The 23,913-nt window shown below is 40.8% G+C and overlaps 1 protein-coding gene across 14 annotated transcripts in view; it reads left to right on the top strand.

Moving 5' to 3' along the window:
• The window catches only part of LOC147018441 (membrane-associated guanylate kinase, WW and PDZ domain-containing protein 1-like), a 324,904-nt gene that overhangs the window by 87,426 nt on the left and 213,565 nt on the right, over positions 1 to 23,913 (top strand). For 9 of the 14 annotated variants that reach the window (XM_085898077.1, XM_085898078.1, XM_085898075.1 and 6 more), the window contains 2 exons: positions 21,040 to 21,175; positions 23,573 to 23,707. In XM_085898077.1, the coding sequence (XP_085754203.1) occupies positions 21,103 to 21,175; positions 23,573 to 23,707 (208 nt within the window). In that variant the 5' untranslated portion in view covers positions 21,040 to 21,102. Of the gene's footprint in view, positions 1 to 10,738; positions 10,849 to 11,080; positions 11,106 to 21,039; positions 21,176 to 23,572; positions 23,708 to 23,913 lie in introns of those variants that run through there. The other 5 variants (XM_085898081.1, XM_085898083.1, XM_085898082.1 and 2 more) reach the window with 3 other exon arrangements.

Below are 23,913 nucleotides of genomic sequence, written 5' to 3'. Positions count from 1 at the left end.
CATTTCGTTCCACCCCCTGAGGCGCGGCTAAAAGGTCAAAAACAAAAAAGTGCAATTATATGGGCACATTTTTAAATGAAACTTTGTATATGCAATCAACATTTGGAGAAGCATGAAATATGTAACAATGTTTTTGGATTTCACCCCCAGTTCATGCTCCTTGGGGTGGGAACTTAGGACACAGGAGTCAAAATGGGGAAAAAAATTTTAACTCAAAATTTGATATTGGGTCATTCTCGGTGGAACGTTTTGCCATCTTTCAACCTTGCTCTCGGTGGGAAGTGTGGGGATGTGCGATGGTGCACCATTGACTTCACTCTGGTATATTTTACACTTGTTACCTCATCTTCATAAATCTGTGCTCTTTGGGTGAATATGAGTACCTCATTCTTATAACTTTTTTTTACATCCCATGTATGTTTTGTGATATACCCAAATAAACTGAATGGACTATGTGGTCAACACACCATTTTCCATTGTCATTTAAATCACTAATGTGATATTAACAAAAAGGAATGAAATGTTCACTGAAAGTCTTTAAATGAAGAACAAATCATTTCCCAAATATGTTGTATTATACCTGGACCCGGGTTATTATACAGTCTGTTCCAATGTTATATTATTATACAATGTGTTCCAAAAAGACCCAGACAACTTTGGTTGTTAATATATTTGGAACCACAAATGACACAACAATATCCTTTGGTTTATATGATACAGAAACTCATAAAGTTTTGTGCACACCATCAATACACTTCAATGTGACCTCCGTTTGTCATGCACAGAACATCAAGGTGGTACACGCGTTCTTTCCATGTTCGGCTCAGCATGTTTGTATCCACCAGTGCGAATGCAGCTGCGATCTGAGAACAAAGATCCTGCAGGCTTGCCACCTTGTTGTTGTCGACAACATCATAAACCAAACACCACAGAAAAAAACAATTAAGGGGGGAGGGGGGAGTATGCCTGGTAATTCGGGGGGCCAGGCAGTTGGCCCATCTCGGCCAATCCAGCAACCTGGAAATTTTTCATTCAGGACGGTTCAATTGACAAAGGCCCAATGAGGGTGAGCGCTCACCTGTTGAAAAATGATATCGAGTTGCAGGTCTTCAATATGTGGGAAGGCAAATTCTTCCAACATGTTCATGTAAATTATCAAGGTCACTGTATCCTCCGCAAAGAAAAACGCACCCACCAAGTGCTCATGGAGAAGGCCACATCACACATTGATGTTTGGACTGTCGTGTACATGTTCAATGATCACATGGGGGGTTTTCAGAGCCACAGTTCCTCACATTGTGTGGGTTGACCTTCCACGATACATGAAAGCAAGCTTCATTTGTGAACATGATGTTTTGCAGGTAATCTTTGTCATCCTCTATGCAACTGAGCATTTCCAAGGCAAACGCCTTGCGTTTGTGTCCGTAATTTTGCTTGGGTTTCTGCAGAATCTGCAACTTACAGGCATAAAGCGTCAGTCTTTCATGCAAAATCCTGTGTACAGTGGTGGTTGGTTGTCCCAGTTCCCTGGATGCACATCAAATTGATTTTCTGGGACTTTGTTGAAATGATTCACGCACTCGTTCAACATCTGCTGCACTTGTGCTTGATCGACCGGTACTTTTCTGTTTCTGATGACTTCCAGTCTCCTTAAACCTCTTGTACCACTCCTTGATACTAGTCAATGAAGGTGGATTCCTTCCATACATTGTGCGGAAATTACGCTGAAGCTGCGTGTCAGATTTTTTTTCTCGATGAACCATTCGACGCACTGAGTTTTCTCCTATGGAGTCACCATTTTGTTTTACATTAAACCACCAAACCTGAAAATGAAAAAAAACTATACGAGTTTCTGTATCATCTAAAATAAAACTTATCATTGTATAATTTGTGGTAATAAATTTATTAACAAACAAAGTTGTCCAGGTCTTTTTAGAACACCTTGTACTACAGTGATAAACGATGGGGGAAATTAGGACTGAAATTGCATAGGTAATATATAGACAGGAAGAAACAAAATCCATCCTGCATTCATTTACAAAAAGGAGTTATTCAGCTTTTTCTTACTTTTGCTGAAACATGATGATAAAACTGCATTGTGTCCAGGCATTTCTGGTTTCACTTGTTTACGGCACACCTCTTTATTCCTACGTATAATCCTTCATCCTCTACATTAAGGTTTTCCATGTGCTTTACTACACGAATTTTAAATGCGACACACAACACTACATGAAGTGTCGTATGTAGCACAATTCATTGCCATCATGGGGTGGTGTGAACATGAAAATTGCAATCAGTACAATTGCGTAATCAGGTCACCTAAGTCACAATGGTGAGAGGATTAGATGATAATTTCCTCATTCTGCCTCATGGCTCAACTCACGTATGAAACAGCAAGGCCTCTCAAACAGAAATGTTTGGTACAAATTGTTTTCTGTGATAAAATTACAAATGTACTTTTCTCAGACTTTGTTGGTTGTCATTGAGAAAATGCAGTTTGAAATTGTGGTGTGTCATCACTCGATAAAACTCCACCATGATTCATCGTGAACAGTCGGATGTAAACCTGTATTCATCTATATATCATCTTTACAAGGTTCTTGGTTATCTCAACATGTTGTGCTTCTGGAATGTAACCCTGTGATTGCAGGTTAGAATACCAACCCAAGTGGGAAAGCAATAGCCTTTGTTATGTGCCATGAGGGTGGGTGATGCTCATTTCTTACAGTAATATTAGGGTGATGTTTGTCTGTTACATGTTGTAATACACCTGTTTCACATCAAAATAATGATTCCTGAATGAGGTTCTGCTTTTAAAATTTTATTTATTGACTCACAAATACAACCCGTTGCTTCGCTGACAATAAGAGGGGGGAGAGAAAGAAGGAGAGAGAGAGAGAGAGAGAGAGAGAGAGAGAGAGAGAGAGAGAGAGAGAGAGAGAGAGAGAGAGAGAGAGAGAGAGAGAGAGAGAGAGAGAGAGAGAGAGAGAGAGAGAGAGAGAGAGAGAGAGAGAGAGAGAGAGAGAGAGAGAGAGAGAGGAGGCAGGTGTAGGGTGAGAGGGGGGGAGGGGAGGATGAAGAAGGGGAAGCTAGGAAGGGGGAGGGGGAGGTTTAATAATAAACCTTTTATACCACCTTGTTCTTTTTGTCATATCTTTCTAACACAATAACAACGAGAGGGGGAGCACTCGGTAGAGTGCAAAACCTCCGCCGCCAATACTGCTGGGTCACTTAAGTGAACCTGATATCCTATTCATTGTAGGTCAAAACAGATCAGACTCTACTGAACCACGATTGAAAAAACTAAACTAGATCGATGCGCATGAAGAAATGCCAAAAAAAAAATCGAAATTTTTTTGAAAAAAAAAGGTGCAAAATTTCTGTTTTTTTTCTCTAAATTTTTTTTGGGTTGGAAATCACTTAAAACATGTAGAAATGCAAAAAAAAAAAAATCAAATATTTTTCAAATAAAATCGAAATTTTTTTGAAAAAAAGTTGCAAAATTTTGGGGTTTTTTTTCTCTAACAAATTTTTTTTTTGGTTGGAAATCACTTCAAACATGTAGAAATGCAAAAACAAAAATTGAAATATTTTTTCAAAATGCCCGCCATAGCGGCCATATTGGACTTTGCACCAAGTCCAAAATCTAATGGCATGATCCTTGGACCATACCTAATCCCCCCACCAAGTTTCGTCGAAATCCGTTCAGGAGTTTTTCCGTAATACTGTTCACAAACAAACAAACAAGCAGTCATAGACTGGTACTTACGAAATCGTCAACTTGACCTCTGACCTTGTCTAATAAAAGCTGTCTCTCGAGAAGGTAGCGACGCCAACCAGAAGTTTCTACGATGATTCTGTACCAAACCATCAAAAATCGAATGTTTTGGATGTTTGACCTCACTGTGACCTTGACCTTTGACCGATTTTGACCAAAATCTAATCAGCACGAGCCACCACCCTGCTGAATCACGTGGTGTAATTTGACATTGGTAGCTTCTTCCGTTCTCGAGTTATCATTTTTTGGATGTTTGACCTCACTGTGACCTTGACCTTTGACCGATTTTGACCAAAATCTAATCAGCACGAGCCAACACCCTCCTGAATCACGTGGTGTAATTTGACATTGGTCGCTTCTTCCGTTCTCAAGTTATCTGTACCAAACCATCAAAAATCGAATATTTGACCTCACTGTGACCTTGACCTTTGACCGATTTTGACCAAAATCTAATCAGCACGAGCCACCACCCTGCTGAATCACGTGGTGTAATTTGACATTGGTAGCTTCTTCCGTTCTCGAGTTATCGTGCCAACAAACAAACAAACAAACAAACATACAAACAAACAAACAAACAAACAAACGGAAGTCATCAATATACTTACGAAATCTTTAGATTTCGTAAGTAACAAACAAGCAGACAGGGGTGAACACAGTAACCTCCGTCCATCTTCGATGGCAGAGGTTAATAAATACCCACCTTGATTCTACACATTCCTATTTGCACAGTCAGTAAATTAACCAGCTCCAGGTCCCGGTCCGATATACCATTCTCTGTGTTACAGAACGTTGGTTCTGCCGAAGCAGTTTCTTGGCCAAGGGTCATGTCGGGTGGTTTGCCATCCCTATCCCAGCAGTAGTTAGAGCAGGAATTTGGAATTTATTCAGGGTACCTACAATGGCTCGCCTACTCTTCGTGAAGGGTGAAGGACACTGTGGGATCTTTAATGTCCACCAACTAATGCCGGCAAACGTAACGCCCAGTTTAACGTCCATCCGAGAGACAGCACACACATTGATGAATCTCCCTGCCTGTGAAACGAGCTTCAGGTACCTCGTTCCAAATACATGATTTTTACATCATACATTCATACTGTATGCCTGGTGTTGGCTTAATGGTTAGGGTGGTGGGCTTAGGAACCGAGTATCCTGAGTTCAAATCCCACTCGGCTGTTGAATTAATACCAGGTGGGGTTGACTCTGCCTGTCATCCTTCCGAGGTCGGCAAAATGAGTGCCAGCATGCTGGTATCCTGTGTCGGAGTGGCGACCCGTCCAGGATTGTGCCCAATAGCCAAGGAGACTGCTTCGGCAGCACCAACGCTCTGCACAGAGTATGGTCCCAGTGGATGGATTCATACTGTTATCACAAAAGGGAAGCAATGGTTCAATCCAACCATGCAATGACTTCAACCTGATTTTTATTACAACGAAACAATTAACAATCCGGACATTCTCATTCACATAACAAGGAAGCAACAACATATATATATATATATATATATATATATATATATATATATATAAATATATATATATATATATATATATATATATATATATATATATATATATATATATATATATATATATGTATATATGTATATGTATATATATATGTATATGTATATATATATGTATATATATATATATATATATATATATATATATATATATATACATATATATATACATATACATATATATATATACATATATATATACATATATATATATACATATATATATATATATATATATATATATATATATATATATAAAACTGATTTGCATTACAAGTAAACAACAAGAAGTACATTTCAAAGTACATTCTGATTTGCATTCCAAGAAGTACTATAAACAACAATCCAGACATCCTGATTTGCACTCCATGAAAGCAACTCGCACATGATCTGGATTTCCATTCCAAGGAAACAACAATCCAGCCAACTTGATTTGCATTTCAAGTAAATAAGAACTTGTACGTCCTGATTTGCATTATAAATTTACAAGTAAACAACAATCGGCGATTCTGATTCACATTACGAGTTAACAACACATACATCCTGATTTGCACTTAAACAACAATCTTGACATTCTCACATGTGTAATGCATCAAAAGCAAGCATTCGGTTTGGATTGAAACCTTTTGCATCACAGCTACAGAATTAGTTCACTATGAGAGATAACTAAAAAATCCTTTTAAAATCAATCATCTCATATAAGTTACAATTGGCCATTTTGTTAAAGGAACATATTCTAAGTTCAATGCACAAACTAGAAGGGCACTCGGTAGAGCACATACCTCTGTCAAGTTGATTCGTTTATGTTTTGTATCCCACTGATAGGCCGGATCTGGATTCGGAGCTGAACTAAAATTTAATCGGCTTATTCTTGTCACCTAACCAACTCATCCACCATGTTTCGTCCGAATCTGTCCAAAAACTTTTTGAGATATCATGCTTTATATCGTTTTAACCCTATCGCTCAATGACGGCAGGTACCGAAGAGGTTGGGGGTTCAAATGTCGATTAAGGAAGCAGCACCATGGATTTGGGATTTTGATACCAAGCTTCTGGAAACTGAGCTACTTTCAAGAGAACGTCACCGCACTATTGGATTGTTGGTAAAAAAAACAAACAAAAAAACCCCCACAAAAGCCAGCTTTGTAATAAATTGCCTTCATAAAGGGGTTCATTTTCTTGCATGTAGCACAATTCCACACTTGGTACCTGACTGTTCGTTCTCTTCAGGCAATTTGAGATAGCCACTGAAAGGCTATCTTATAAAAGGCATATTTGCCCAAAACCCCCTTAAGTAAAGTGTGAAAATAGGTTGGGATTCACAATGCTGAGAAAGTGTTGAGATTGCAAAATGGCCAAAAACATAAAAGCAAACACACCTGCAGATTAGCTTCTCTGACAACAAAGACGAAAAGTTCCAACTTTTTGGTGACAGAGTGGCCTTAAACTGAGATCAAGAACGACACATTTGCTGACACCAGGAGGGATGGATGGGGGGAGGATGCGAGGCAGGAAGCAATGTCAACACGAACCCCTCCAGGCCAACTGGAATACCTCGGGCTGTACATACCTCTCCACAACCACATAATGGTTGTCTCTGTGGTGTACCATTCATCTAATGCAGATGATTACTTCTTATAAACCTCTAGTTCCACCTATATGGATAAACTCGGCACCATCCATCCCAACCATCTGTTACTCAGCTGTGGTGATCTCAACTGCCACCTTGCCAACTGGCTGGGTGTCAACTCTGCAACAACCAACCATGGCATTGCAGCAAAGGCCTTCTGTGACTCTGTGGATTGACACAATATGTACACTTCCCAACCCGCATTTCTGCAACAGGTATGTCCTCCCTCCTGGACCTGCTAATGATTAATTTCTCATTCACTCCTGTTTCTACTCTGCCCCTCTTGGCTCCGTTAACTATTTCTTGTCAAAGCTCATATCTCTCTAAGTATTGTTACAGAACGACCTCAATGCCACAGAATTTAGCAATTTACACAAGCCACCTGGAAGGAACAGCAAACTGCCCTCTCTCAGAAGGATTGGCCATTACCTCTTCTGCATCTGATATTGATTTTGTCTGGGAATACTTTCACAAAAGCCTACTCTCTCTCATGTAACAGCTTATTGCATTCCATCTGCAGCTATCCTATATATATCCTTTCGGCCCTGGTGCACTGAATCATGTGGTGAGGTACCCAAATATCTTGCTTTCTCAACATGGAAGGCTAACCCGACTGAAGGCAACGTATATCATCACGAAAAGGCTTGCAATAAAAGTATGTCTATCCTTCCCAAAAAACATCATCTTTCCTATCTCAAGGCTGAACTCTCCAATCAGTCTCCTGAATCAAAGTCCTGGTGGCACTTGTCAAGTCTGTCTCTGGTGTTTCTTCCACCGACTCATTCACCTCAAACTCTGCTCAAGACAAGGCAGAATGTCTTAACTCAGTTTTTGGCTCCAAATCTCAAGTACCAAACCCATCATGTTCTGTCCCCCCATCTTATCCTATCATACCCACTGTATTATTGATTCTGGAATCTGTGTCTTTCACATACAAGAAGGTATAAAAAGCTCTGTTTTCATCAGTGACCTTGGACTCTTCATCAGTGACCAGCCCAGATGGTATGAATGCCCACGTCTTCAGATGCTTCTCTGCTACTCCTGCTTCTCTTCTGTCTGCTCTCCTCAAGCTGTTCCTGTCTGATGGCCCCCTTCTGGCTGGAAGTCAATTACTATCACTCACATTCAGGTGAACTGTGAAAAAACAGACACTCTCAACCACAAACCAGTCAACTTGCTTTGAATTATGAGCAAAGTCATGGAATCCATCATCATTGCTGACATCATCCTTTCTGTTTTCACACTGCTTGATCTCTGACCATCAGTTTGAATCCCATTCTGGTCACTCAACCATGGACATGCTGCTGCCCCTCTGCAATTAGTCCGTGGTCTGGACAGGGCTCCAGTGCACCCCGTGCCCTCCCTCCAGTACTCTACATTGTTGGTATATTTTTGTTTCTTGGAATGTCCTCGGTGATAAAAACGATGATAACAATAAATATCATGTGATGGAATTATACTTAGACATCTTGTGATGGGTACCCATAATCATGTGAAGTGATTTTTGTACTCTGAAATTTCGGGGGTATGGCTGCTGAGCAACCTACTGTCTCATTTCTAACACTGTGTACTGTTTGTTGAAAGGTATGCTGTCGGACCCCGCTATTCGTGGATTCGCTATTCACGGACCCCGCGTAACTGTGACATGCTTCAACATTCACTTCACGGCCCTGTGCTTCGCATATTCGTGGGTGAAAAAAAACAATTGATGTGCCACGCACATAACACAGTTCCAAAACATACCTTCCACCAGCCACGCTATAAGCAAGCTGTATGTTCATCTCGTACTGTATAGTACTGTACGCAAAAACATATCTTCCATGAGCCATGCACATAACAGTTCCAAACTAGAAGGGTACTCGGTAGAGCACATACCTCCGCCCCGTAATGCCTGATCCACGAGAACATATCAGGCCCAATACATTTTTGAAATATCTTGCTATATATCATTTTTGGTCCTCTCTCAATGGTGAAGAATCACTTTAAAAACTAAATAATTCTCGGATGCAGATCCGGATTCGGATCTTCACCAAAATCGAAGCAATTCTTCCTTGTCACACACCCAACATGTCCACCAAGTTTAGTTCAAATCCGTCCACAACTTTTTGAGATATCTTGCTATATATCATTTTTGGCCCTATCTCTCAATGGTGAAGAATCACTTTAAAAACGAAATAATTCTCGTATCCGGATCCAGATTCGGATCTTCACCAAAATCGAAGCAATTCTTCATTGTCACACACCCAACCTGTCCACCAAGTTTAGTTCAAATCCGTCCACAACTTTTTGAGATATCTTGCTATATATCATTTTTGGCCCTATCTCTCAATGGTGAAGAATCACTTTAAAAACTAAATAATTCTCGTATCCGGATCCAGATACGGATCTTCACCAAAATCGAAGCAATTCTTCATTGTCACACACCCAACCTGTCCACCAAGTTTAGTTCAAATCCGTCCACAACTTTTTGAGATATCTTGCTATATATCATTTTTGGCCCTATCTCTCAATGGTGAAGAATCACTTTAAAAACGAAATAATTCTCGTATCCGGATCCAGATTCGGATCTTCACCAAAATCGAAGCAATTCTTCATTGTCACACACCCAACCTGTCCACCAAGTTTAGTTCAAATCCGTCCACAACTTTTTGAGATATCTTGCTATATATCATTTTTGGCCCTATCTCTCAATGGTGAAGAATCACTTTAAAAACTAAATAATTCTCGTATCCGGATCCAGATTCGGATCTTCACCAAAATCGAAGCAATTCTTCATTGTCACACACCCAACCTGTCCACCAAGTTTAGTTCAAATCCGTCCACAACTTTTTGAGATATCTTGCTATATATCATTTTTGGCCCTATCTCTCAATGGTGAAGAATCACTTTAAAAACTAAATAATTCTCGTATCCGGATCCAGATTCGGATCTTCACCAAAATCGAAGCAATTCTTCATTGTCACACACCCAATATGTCCACCAAGTTTAGTTCAAATCCGTCCACAACTTTTTGAGATATCTTGCTATATATCATTTTTGGCCCTATCTCTCAATGGTGAAGAATCACTTTAAAAACTAAATAATTCTCGTATCCGGATCCAGATACGGATCTTCACCAAAATCGAAGCAATTCTTCATTGTCACACACCCAATATGTCCACCAAGTTTAGTTCAAATCCGTCCACAACTTTTTGAGATATCGTGCTATATATATAATTTTTGGCCCTATCTTTCAATGGTGAAGAATCACTAAAAAAATTCTAGTAGTCGGATCCGGATCCGCATTTTCACCAAAATCGAATGAGTTTGTCCTCGTTACACACCGAACCCGTCCACAAAATTTCATCTGGATCCGTCCACAACTTTTTGAGATATCCTGCGCACAAACACATAGACAGACAGACAGATCAACAAACAAGAAAAAGATGTCATGCATAACTCGATACTTGCAAAATCCACCCCCCTCTCCAAAGGTTGCCATGGATATATCAAATTGTACATTTGGTTATGATTAAAATTCACTGTTAGGCCATCAGCCATGGCTCAGAAAGTGCCTGAAAATCAAGTTTCGTTCCACTCATCGTGGGGAGGGGGGGGGTAGACAAAACCTTGATAATATGATGGTATATATCCAAATACATACGTATCCAAAAGTTCTCCACTCAAATAGCAGCAGTTGTTGTGTATTTTCTTCTTGAAAATCGATGCATTCGCCGCGCTCCCTCATTTGAATTTTCTCCACACGGATCACGTGTAGGTCACGTGACGCCTCGACAGCCAGACAGCCAATAGATCGGCTGACATCGTATGCAAATTACGTCAAACTGTCATGTGACCAGCTGAGTTGTCCAAGATGGCGGCTTCCTGCAGGGAGGAAATCACCGGCAGCTGATCGGCGATTTTTGATGAATATGGCCAGTGAGGACGCTCCCCCCGTGTATTATTCGCCAGGACAATGTAGCGAACGAAGAAGTCAAACGTTTTACGTCTGAAAGATGTGATAAATGGAGAGAAAGTGTCAACAAATGACTCGTCTTAGACGGTCACGAACGACGTTTAGCCGAGAGTGCCGGCGAGAGTTCCGGCGCGGGAGGACTAACTTCGATCATGGGCCTATTGTACCCGGAGTGCCGGTGTAAAGATTTCAAGCTACCCCCCTTTCAAGTTACCTCCCGGTAATCTGAAATCGATTTCAAGTTACCCCTGGGGGGAGCTTGAAATCGATTTCATCCTCCCCCCTACGATTTCAGATTACCCCCCTCAAAACATTTATTTATGTAAGTTTATTTACTAAAAATAGTAATTTAATTGATATTGAAAACTAATTAGGGAAAAAACCATTGACCACGTGACCGCCTTTAAAGAGTTTGTAATGAATTTTGATTTTATTATGAATGATTTTATTTTAATATTGTTATGAATTGAAATCAGTATTTCTCAAAGTTATAGTTTTTGCCCCATTTTTATGAAATCCTTCGATATAGTTGATACAAATAGACATACTGGTATATCTTTTAAACCAACTCGGACTATATTTACAATTATGGAAACAACGCAATAAAATCAATGTATAAGAAAGGCAATGAAAACAGCTTATTTTTAATTCACAATTTAGTTGTGGTGGTCGTATAGCAGCTTAGCTGCCGCGGTAGCTCTCATTTCTTGAAGCGCGACTGTGTCGCTGATGCAGTGCCCCTCTACCAGTACACACCCTGGAACTGGTACTCATTTCGCCGACCTCAGAAGGATGACCGGCTGAGTCAACCCCCCGGTGTATTAATTCAGTGGCCAACGGGGCTTGAACTCAGGACCCTAGGATCCCAAGCCACCACCCTAACCACTGAGCCAACACCAGGCTACGCATTCAGCATGTGCGTAGCTGAGTTCTCAGTTGAATAGGCTTCTCAGTTGAGACTACCTCTGCAACTTGGTAAAGTTTCACGATGATCAGTTCAGAATTGTGACCTGCAGGCGGCAAACAGGCAAACAGACAGACAGAATAACAAAATCGACAAGCCGGTAGGCAACATGGGTGGTTGCTAGACTAAGGCGAATTTGAAATATGTAGATAAGAGAACACATCAGATGGCATTTTTGCCGTTCGTTGTTCCATATAGGAACATGACGAGCAACTGTCCATTCATCATTTATGTTCGATTCCCGAACCCTACGTTAGGGAATCCCAACACAAACGTTTGGGTGAAAGCGTATAGTAATATAATTGCATACTCATCATACAGTTTTTGACAGATGGGGCTGAAAATTTTTGACAAAGAGGTTGATTATAGTGCGCATAAAAGTGCAGAAGCCGATTTTTGATTTTCGAAAAAAAAAAAAAAATTTCGGATTTTTTTTCAAAAATTTCAAAGTCCCGTTGCTAGACAACGGTGGCGTCCATAGCAACGGTGCTCAAAAGCATACAACTAGATCCTGGTATGAACCTCCCAGTCAAGTTTCATCAAAATCGGTTGACTCCTCTGGCCTCCAGAGCTGTCCATTACATACAAACAAACAGACAGACATACAGACATATGGAAAACCTGAGAATAAGGGTAGTCTAGCGACCACCCAACAAACCAATATACTTGAAAAATCTTCGATTTTGCAAGTAACAAACAGACAAAGAGGTGTGAAAACATAACCTCCTTCACTTTCGGTGGTGGAGGTAAACATATCTTCCACCAGCTATGTTGTAACCGAGCTGTGCAGCATGTTCCACCATTCACGTGATAAGGACGCTTCACTGCATCTGTTATGAGCTGCTGAATATGTCACCCCATCCCACCTCCCTCGAGTAACATAATTAAAGTGTTTAACCACATCTACCCCCAGCTGAGTAAAACGTCAGCTTCCACCAACATCCCCAACAAATAATGGGCAGACTACTCACCCTCCCGCAGTAACCCACAATTCCCGCATGACCACTTCTGTGCAGCATGTCCTGGGTCTCAATCATTCTTCTCATCCTGCTGTCTTGGTTGGTGTTTTGCCTCTCATTACGCTCATTCACTCAATGATCAAACATGCCTCCCAAGTGCAAAACCAGTGCCAGAGATGCAATGACTGCCAAGAGAAAGAAAGTGATGATCTTGACTCACAAAGTGGATCTGCTGGACCAGCTGTTGAGAGGACAGTGTGGCCTTTGTGAGTAGACCTTATAGAGTAACTAAATCCACCATTCGCTCCACACGGAAGAACGAGAAGGTGATCCGAGAAAGTGTTGCGGCGAGCACTGTACCGATTACCAAAGTGGTCACCCATGTCCAGAATGTCCACATAGAAAGGATGGAGAAGGCTCTCAGTGTATGGATTGAGGACAATGTGCAGAGACAATTCAATGGTGTATCAAATGTGCATTTCTGATTAATATTCATCCGAACAGTCATACAATCACAATGATAAACGAGAGGGGGAGCACTCGTTAGAGTGCAAAACCTCCGCCGCCAATACTGCTAGGTCACTCAGGTGAACCTGATATCCTATTCATTCAATTTGATGTCAACAGTGCTCACAGAGTTATAGTTTGCAACTTTTCCTTTTACTTTTAACTTTTACATACTCAATTCATTCGTCATAACTAGATTCCTTGAGACATAAATTGATTTTACGTGGGTATATCCACCTGAAGTTCCAAAATCAGCCGCAATTATAATTTTGGCATGTTTTTTTTGTTGGAAATCACTTAAAACATGTAGAAATGCAAAAAAAAGAAATCGAAATTTTGTTGAAAAAAAAGTTGCAAAATTTTTTTTTCTCTAACAATTTTTTTGGGGGGGGTGGGGAGGGGTTGGAAATCACTTAAAACATGCAGAAATGCAAAAAAAAAAAATTCAAAAATTTTTTTCAAATTGGCCGCCATAGCGGCCATATTGGATTTTGGACCAAGTCCAAAATCTAATGGCATGATCCTTGGACCAGACCTAACCCCCCCCGCCCCCCGCCAAGTTTCGTCGAAATCCGTCGAGGAGTTTTTCCGTAATACTGTTCACAAACAAACAAACAAACAGAAAGGGGTGAAAACACTAACCTCCATCCATCTTCGATGGCGGAGGTTAATAATCAAAGCAAACATTTAATTTAATTTCTCAATCGAATTAACAGGACCTATTCTGATTATTTATATATAACCTTAAGTACTGTTTAATCTATTGTATCTATGAGAGGGATCACTTGCTAAAATGTTGAGACCAATCTCGATAGCTTGTGATGATGTTTCAGTGTGCACAGCCAAGGTATTAAGTTTACATCATCGGCCAATTTATCCACATTGTGGCTCCTCACACATGACTTTGCAGTCTACAGGCGATCAAGATTCAGAATTCACGTACTACACTCTAACATTACATGATTGATATTTTATTGTTCATTTGGAGGTCCTGAATGAGAAAAATTATGGTCACTTCTACATACCGGTATTTGGATAGATTTGGACTTTAGACCCGATATTTATAGATGATGAGATGTTGAAAGAGTGAATTTTTTACATTGAAATTTAAGGGGTTTGTGTAGTTCCCTAACAGACTGTCCATCCCATGTGCATGTTCTGTTCCAGGTGTTCTATATTATTGGAACAGCCATTGAGTTCCTTCTTCAATTATGTAACTATTATGAATATGTCAAAAATAATGATCTTATCCGAGAATTGTAATCACAATAACTCGATCAAAAAAAAAAATTGCTGCAGTTGTGATGTTTGATCGTGGTAACTAATGTAGACACATCATTATTGGTGGTGGCAGCTATGCTGGTGTCAGAGTTTCTTTCCTGCAGATAACACTGACTGATACCATCCAAAGCTGGGTCATGGATCAACCGGAGATGACAAAGAAGAGAAAGTGCAGGGACAGTAAATACTTCCGAGTCGAGAAAGAAAGAAGATTGTGTGCTTCACTTCATTGCTTCCAAGTGTGAACATCTCACATTCTTCTCTGAAACAGCATATACTGATAAGAGACTGCAACATCTGCACAAAAGTACGACTCTGACGACTTGCACAACCACCAGGCTGTGCATCAAGGATCGAAGACACCTTTGAACTAATACCCATTGCATACGAGGACAACTAAGGATACCACAAAGACTGTTATCAGTGTTTTACCATTAACCAAAACAGATGGGCCAAATCTACTGAATTGAATCCTTGAACCATCTTGCTCATCATGTAGCTCAAGGAGATGCTCGGCAGATGGAGCAAAACAGATATTCAAGCCCGACTGCATATTCCGTAACAAAGAAGGTCATCAAAAGACAAAGATTAAGGATTTATGCACTACCGAAGCTCCTTCAAGATTTGAATTTGGAGGGGAAACTATCAAGGAAATAGCAGAAATGACACTGGATGAAAGGCTCCTTGTGTGAATCAGAGGATTGGACGTATTTGCTTCAAAGCACAGTACCATAGAAGTTGTCACCAGAAATACAGCACAGACCTACGCTGGTGGAGGAGTGAGGATGAGTCGCAATGAGTTCTCTTTCCACGGTCGTCCACAGGAAGATATTCCATGTCCATGTCTTGAATCGGCCACATCATCAGCCATGAGCAAGCTGGCCTCCTAAAGCACACTGCAGATTGGACATCGTTGTTCCAAGTCATTTTTTCAAAAATCAGAATTACTCACAGGCTACAAGACCTTTGTTTGAAGTTAAATAGGGGGACTGCTGTCTTCTATGGCCTGGCACCCCTGCTTGACATCTCTTTTCTGGATTCTGTAGAATTTATAACTTTCAATATTATTGGCCTCTCTCTGTTTTCTTTTTTTAACTCCCTCTCCTCTGATCTCGCCCCCTATTTTTTTCTTCTTCTTCATTTGTATCCAGCATAAGACTACAGGATAGCATCATTGCTGATGTTAAGGCAAGAATTTAGAATTTGACCATGATGCCAGCAAGAGCTCACCTACTCTTCGTGAAGGACACCATGGGATGTTTAACGTCCACTAACAGATGCTGGCAGATGGGACCCCCATTTAATGTCCATCCAAGGGACAGGCACATACTTCGATGAATCACCCTGCCTGTGAAACACTGCGATTACAGTTTATAGCTGGGTCCGGATTCAAACCCAGGCTGGACAGCTTAGAGGCGAGTGTGCAAACCACTCGGCCATTATGTCAGCCCTCTGTTCTCATAATCCTCTGGGAAAGATAGCAAAGAAGAGGGATGGATAATAATTTTATGATCATCACACAAAACATTCTGCAAAAACAAAGGGGAATCCTCATCTGCATCCCCACTATCCCCATCTACATCATTTCCAATCAATGCCCCTCAATAGCAAAGTCGTGGTTTGCTGTTATTAAGTTGTAATTAACCAACTCTTATTTACAAAGAGTCTGGGAAAAAATGTTTTAGGAATAAAATAAGCTTTATTTTCATTATTTTGTTTTCCGAAAGTGAATACATGAAGTCAGGCAATAAGATACACTGAATGAATATAAAGTAAAAAAAAAAATAAAGTAGCAAAAGAAGCTAAGTCATCGACAGAGTGCTAATTTGGCTTTGAAACGTCAATTGCACCTGCCTGCTTTTGTGTTACACCAGGTCACTCATGTTTTTTCCAAGCACTAAGCTATCTCACCTGGGTGAACAAGAGGACCTCTCGCAGGTCTCGCTCAGACCATCAAAACAAAGTTCAGGACCTTGTGTTGTGGCTTCCACACGGTCACATGCTTTGTTATGTTGGTGATAAGTAAAAATAATTACATTATATAGTAAAACCAGTTACCTCGAACATGTTGTTAGTCAGTGGCAGTTGGTGTTATCTGCAGGGATTTTATTAAGTGGTGTTGACTGTACTAAACTGATGAATGCAGGAGAACCCCACATCACATCATATCACATCTCCACACCAGTCATTCGGAAGCACCGGTGCTTACGTGTCTGTATACATTCATTCAGAATTTAATGAAGTGAATCGAGTGCTGCACTTCACTCGTAAAGTTTATCAAATGGACGCAAAATGCTCACTTTTATTTATCTTCGGCCTGTGTTCTCTGACCCTGCATGATGCCGAGCAGTACTATGTTCGTCAGGGTCAATATAGTACTTACAGTTGTAGTAATTGGTGGAGGTGTGTTGAGGTGGAAGGGGGATAATGGATGACACTGCGAAAGCTCACTTCCATGTCTATTATTGTTTTAAATTTATTCCACTGATTTAGATATCTTGATGTTGGTTCGACAGTTAGGGTGGCTGTCTTAAGATCATCGGGTCTTGAGTTCAAGCCCTTGTTTTCTACTGTTGAATTAACAACAGGTGGGTTGACTCAGCCTGTCATCCTTCTGTGGTTGGCAAAATAATTACCAGCATACTGGTAACAGGGGCCATTGATTGCCTCAGTGCCACAGCTGCACACCCAGAGAATTATGCAGCCAAGCAGTCACCAACTGCATACGAATAAATAAACAAGAAGACGTCGCGCAGAGCATGATACTTGCAAAATCAATAAAACAAATTTGACCTCAAAAATATTTGGTGATTGAACTCAATGACGAAATATGCAACTCCTCTTCAAATATCAGTCAATCGGATGAAAATTGACAATTCAAGAAATTTGGCCTATGTTGTCCTTTTGGCCTATGTTGGCCTCAAAAACAATTGGTGGTTGAATTCATTGATCTGATATGAAAGTCCTCTTCAAATTTCAAGTCAATCGGATGAAAATTGAGGATTTTAGAAACTTTAGTTGTTGACCTTTTGACCTCAAAAACAAGACTTCTTCGTGATGACAAACTCTACCATGTGGTGAAGTTTCGTGAAGATCGATTTTAAAATTGTGACCTGTAGGCAACAAACAGACAGAATAACAAAATCTACTGAAAAATCTTCGATTTTGCAAGTAATAATGGTTTAGACTTTACATGATATGATAGGATTTAGTCTTTCTAAATTTGCAGGGGATACAAAGATAAAGTAGGGTTGAATTTATGGTGAGGAAGGTTTTCAATTGCAGAACAGTCCAGATATTTTGGTGAATCGGCAAATGTGTGGCAAATGAAATTTAATGTCGTAAATAATACGATGAAAGGTATTAGGATGAATAATACCAACTGATTATTTTCACCATTTTTTATGAATAAAATGAATCTAGTTTTAGCAGCGCGTTTAATGTAGAGCAACTGGATTGATTCAATAATTGAGAGATCTTAGTTGCGAGGAAAGATTATAAAGAAGAGGCGTTTTACAGTATGAAACAGGAGGTTATGTAAAGAGATTAGAGAGGAATATCGTAATATTTTGAAAAGAGAGTTTATTAAAAGGGATTGGCGGAGGAGATGCAAGTAGTTTTTTTTTTTTCTCAGTTGGAGGTAGAGAATAGGGCCAGAAGGCACAGACAACTTCAAGTTAATGAAAAACAGAGTAGATAAAACACAAACAGTAGCGCACACAGATTCAAGTTTTATTATAGAAAGCTGAGGCTCGGAGGAGTTAGAACATAGAATGGATCAGGATGGAACAGAACAAAATGAACAGTAGAAAGAGAGGGGGGAAACAGACCAGCAGCAGGGTAGAGGGACAAAATAGAGGGAGACTTGGCCAAACAATGAATGGGAAGAATGGGGGTTAGGGGAGAATAAGTGAACCCTGTGGTGTCCATCTTGTTTACCCTGTGTACCTCACCCCACCCCTCTCCATTCCACAGATCTCCTCATGTCTCTGTTCCACATGTTTTTTTCCTTCCCTCTCCCACCCCTCATCTATGACCCCTTGTTGTACATTCTGTGCGTTAGCTCTCATACGAGCCTCGGCATTGTATACAAAATAAATAATAATAAAAAATAAAACAGGATGGACAAGATTAATGCAGAAGGAAAAATTTGAAACTTGCAAATATGTGAGCTTGGGGAGTGTTAATGGGGGCTGAAAATATCATCGTTTCGGATGAGGAATGATCTGAGATGGTGGTGAGCAGCTGTGTTGAAGGTTTATAGGAAAAAAAAATTGAAAATGAACGAGATCGAAGAAAATTTGGAGTCGATTCCACTGGCGAGGAAAAAAAAAGAAAAAAAGAACATGAGTGGAGGTGAGCAGTGATTCTGGATTTTGGGGATTTCACCAGAAGGGGGTTGCTGCCAGACCACGTGTGTCCTGCAAAAACTAAGGGGGAGGTGCAGCATGCCGAGAGCAGAGGGTGTAAGACCAGAAAAGAGGTGGAAGAAGGCAGAGACACCGAGCTATCTTCGATGGGAAAGTGAGAGGCCCATAGACTCAGCTTCAATGTGAGAGATTCCAATGATATTGAAGGTCTTGGTTTCCATGGCATTTAGCTAAGCAAGGTGTGAGGCAAGGGAGCCAACCCAGAGGGGAGAGCAGTTCAATATCAAGCTGTGGATGAAAGCCTTGTCAGTGGATAGGAGTTCAGGTGTGCCAAGGCAGGAGTTTGTACGACGGAGGATGCTCAATCAGCGACCGGCTTTGGAGGCCAACTTTGAAATGTGGTTTTCCCAATGAAGATCATGGCAGATCGACCCAGGAATTTGAGTGACTGAACTTCTTCAAGAGGATTGTTAAGAAAGTAGATGGGGGTGAGGTGGGTGGCGGGGGTTTGCGAGATGGTCCTTTTGGAGATAAAGAGTGACATTGAGAGTGTGAGATTTGTCAGGATGAATCGACATATTCTAAGTGTTTGACTAGCTCATGATTTTGTCAAGGTCTGAACAGAGAGAGGGAAGAGGCTGCCGCCTGCCTCTCTGAATGATGAGTGATTTCATGACAGAGGGTGGAGTCATCAGCAAATAGATAAAGAGTTATCAGAGAGATCATTGTTGAAGATCTGGAATAGGAGTGGGCCCAGTACACTGCCTTTGGGCACTCCAGCCTTGACAGGGAGAGGAGATGAAAGGATTTGAATGAGCTGAACTGTGCAAAAAACTGAGAGGTGAACTATGTACTTGTTGGCTCGGAGAGTAGAAGATGTCAGTAAGCCATATGTGGAGTTGGCTTTGGATATCATGCATGATGAAGGATTCCATGACCTTGCTGATGAATGGAAGTATGCTGATTGGTCTGTCGTTCAGACGATCGGGTTTTTGCACCTTGTTTATGCAACTATGCAGTGATTTTGGCCGACTTCCATGCAGATGGAAGATGACCTTGGACAAACAATGGGGCGAACAGAGCAGAAAGGGGATTCGCAAGAGTTGTGATGTTTTTCGAGCTCATTCTGTCTCGTATCTGGCTATCGCTGGCAAAACGATGAAGGCACTGATCCTCAACTTCCAGGTTCTCTCAACTTCATTTATCAGATCGTGCTACTTAGACATTTTGATAATTTCCGTGTTATTTAAGCCAAAGTCTCTGGGTATCCACATTTCAATTAGCAACGGCATTTATTTTGTATCCCCATGTTAAAAAAATAAATAAATGGGTGGATATTGTAATCGGGTCTGACTGTTTGTCTGTCCATATGTCCGTGACGCTTTCTGCTCCGAAACAGTTGTGGACAAATTCACCAAACTTGCTCGATATGATCCAGCACATGGTGTGAAGGTGTGAGAGCAGTATCATTTTTGGTTTCACCCCCTGAGGCCCTGGGGGTGCGGTCAAAAGGTCAAATACCAAAAAATGAAATTTGTATATGCATGAAATATGTAACGATTTTTTTGCATCTGACCGGACCTGATGCCCCAGGGCTGGGGATTGAGGGTCACACGGGTCAAAACAGAAGATTTTTAAACTCTAAATTTGATATTGGGTCATTCCTGGTGGAATTTTTTGCCATCTTTCAGCTGTGCTTTAGGTGGGAAGTGTGGGGATTTGCGATGGTGTGCTATCAACTTCGCTCTTGTCTATCCTAGCCTCATGTACGGTCACAATGCCTTTTTTTTTCCTATGTTTATCGTAGAGGAAATGGTCAGGTCCTTGTATGTCCTTGTACAGTCTATCCTGATGTTTGGAATGGACCTGTGAGAGGAGATCCACAGCTTTAACTTGAAAGAGATCAAGAGCCAGACAAAGCCTAGATCGATTCCAAATTTTCTTGGAACTAGCACAGAACACATTTGTTTGTAATCAATGCCACAAGTATGTGAAAACCCAATGTTGATTAAGGAAGTATTAAATCTAGGCCAACACTTGTGCTATATCCCAGTCTGACGGTGTGTGTTGCAGGCACTGTAGGGTGGCGGAACATGCCGGGAGCTCGGGGTTGAGCGCCGGCGCAAACAACTAGCAATGGAGCCAGGTGGAAACGAATTGCCAGGAACAGATGAATGTTCATCTTGCAATGGAGATGCAGGCCCTGCAGGTAGTGTGTGTGTGCGTGCGTGCGTGCGTGCGTGCGTGCGTGCATGCGTGCGTGCGTGTGCGCATTAATTACAGAGTTAAACTGGAGGTTTGAAAGAGGGGAAATTGGATTGCTGCATGAAACAGTTTTTAATTGATAGAGTTTGTGATGACCTTTTGCTAAAGTAGATTGAATAATGACTTCATCTCCAAGGTCATCTATGATAGCGGAGTCTGTTTGAACTATACATGAAAATGTTTCCCCACAGCCGTCGTTCTACTGGTTCAATTTGTGCACATAATGAAGAGATAGAGAGGACATGTGGAATGATCATCACGGTGCAGTAATTGCCATCAGATTTCTATCAGATCGCATGAGCAATCATATGATTTTTGTGGGGATAACTGGGGTGCCACCGATCTTGTTCAATCAAAATATTGTCAGAGCCAATTATGGTACACCAGTAATATTTCGTACTAAGTGTTCTCATGATCATTGAAAGCACCACCAGTCCTGATAATCCAAATCTTCCTCTTGGAAAAGGGTATTGGTGATTCTTTTAGTCCAAAATATGTTGATTTTTCTAATAAGTGTGCTCTGTAATGGACAAATTTTAAATATGCATTGTGCTCATGCATGGTGAACTCAAACATCCCACCTTTATTTTCCTCTTCCTCTTCTCCGTCACTCAAGCGACATTTGCTGAAGGGTTACCCTTCAGTCTCAGCAACTCCATCAATTCCATTAACACATGAATATGGAACATCTATATTATCATTAGTCGTTTATTCATCACTTTTATAAATGCTGGGTGCCCTATTAGAAGTTCCTATACCTCAATCAGCTCTCTCATTCTGGTTATAACCATTCCTGCGTAAGGATGACCCTGTCATTCTCCTTCCTCTGCAGAGTTATCACTTGATCTTCACTTCAACTAATTAAATAGCTTCTTATGTATTACTCATGGTTATTTCTGTTTTCACATCCAAGCTTTCTTTTCTCCATTATCTGAGGCTCATGGAGTAGTTTGTACAGATAGAACATGTAGAAAAGGGCATTAGGTAATAAAAAAGTGCGTTTTTTTTTTAACCCAGGTGAAGACTAATAGAAGAGCAAGAAAATAGGTAATGATGCGTGGTCAACAACCTGGTGATGGAGCAAAGAGAAAGATTCAGACAAGGGGCATAGACAAATAAACAAACAAACAAGCAGTCATAGACTTGTACTTACGAAATCGTCAACTTGACCTCTGACCTTGTCTAATAAAAGCTGTCTCTAGAGAAGGTAGCGATGCAAACCAGAGGTTTCTACGATGATTCTGTACCAAACCATCAAAAATCGAATGTTTGACCTCACTGTGACCTTGACCTTTGACCGATTTTTACCAAAATCTAATCAGCGCTAGCCATCGCCCTCCTGAATCACGTGGTGTAATTTGACATTGGTAGCTTCTTCGGTTCTCGAGTTATTGTGCCTACAAACAAACACACAAACGCACACACAAACAGAGGACGGAAGTCATCAATATACTTATGAAATCTTTAGACTTCGTAAGTAACAAACAGGCATGAGAATAAAAATGGGCAAACGGAGCAATGATGTAAAATTATCCGCAGATGCAGATGGGACAGCCAACAGTCAAAAACATCAGGGATCCTTATAAGAGACAATATGAGGTGTTGGATTGCCATCATAAAGAGATGGAGTGAAGAATATCACTGGACAGGCTCAGGGAAGTGATTTTGCAGAAAGTACCAAAGTAGGTGAACGGAAGTGGGGGGGGATTCAATTCAAATACTTAGGGCCTATCCATTGCATCCAAGGATGCAATATAAGATTCTACAGCACCAGTCCACAGAGGGGTGCTTTACCCCATAGCAGTATGGTTGAACATATTCCAACACTGTTCAGTTTATGGGATTAAATGATGGTCGTCTTCTTGCATAGTTCCATCTCTGTACACCTTTATATCATGCAAAGAACCCTGAGTTGGCACCATCTGATGTTGGAAACTTACTCCCATAAATATGCTCCAAGCTTGTCACATAAGTCCTCAAAAGGAGGCCCATGCAATGAACATTAATGGTTTATGTCATAATTACAGATAATGATTTTTGGAGGAATGGAGGCAAAGACAGGCTTTTTATGTGTTAGTCCCCCTGAGCAAGTACAAAAGGTTGACCTTCATCAAATAATTCCAATTGATAACTTCATGGATTAAGTCTGTGTTTTCTACCAACAGGTTAATGCCGTCAGCTTCCCTTCATTCCCCACGGCAGTTAGCACACCTCAATGAATATCCTGTTGATTCCATCCAATGAAAGCTGTGATTAAGATATTCTCTGTGTGATACTTTAGCTGAAGGCAGGTTCTGTAGTTCCAAAGCAGCCTTTTCGTTATCTGTTTCCTTTCATTCAGAACCGAAAAGTCAAAGTGAACATGGCAAGGACTATATTGGATGGTTTGCCTTTGCCTTCCTTGCAACAGTCAAATCAGAAATGATGGAATTTGGTCATAATCCAACTCATCTACTCGTCGACAGAAAAACACAAGGTATCTTTAACATCCACCAACTAATATATGCTAGCAGGCAGAACACCCCACTCAACATCCATTTCAAGTACAGAGCACTTTGTGACGCAATGCTCTCCCCATGAAGCACCAATCTGACAGCTCATAGTCAGGGCAGGAATTGAACCCAGACGAGACAGCTCAAAGGTAAGCGTGCAACGCTGCCTCTGCACCATCTTGTCAAGACA

The sequence above is a fragment of the Eptatretus burgeri genome, chromosome 10 (assembly GCF_056783735.1).
Source record: "Eptatretus burgeri isolate ZD-2024b chromosome 10, Ebu_testis_v1, whole genome shotgun sequence".
Taxonomy (NCBI): Eukaryota; Metazoa; Chordata; class Myxini; order Myxiniformes; family Myxinidae; genus Eptatretus; species Eptatretus burgeri.
The sequence above is the reverse complement of the archived record's forward strand: the minus strand, read 5'-3'. Positions and strand labels throughout refer to the sequence as shown.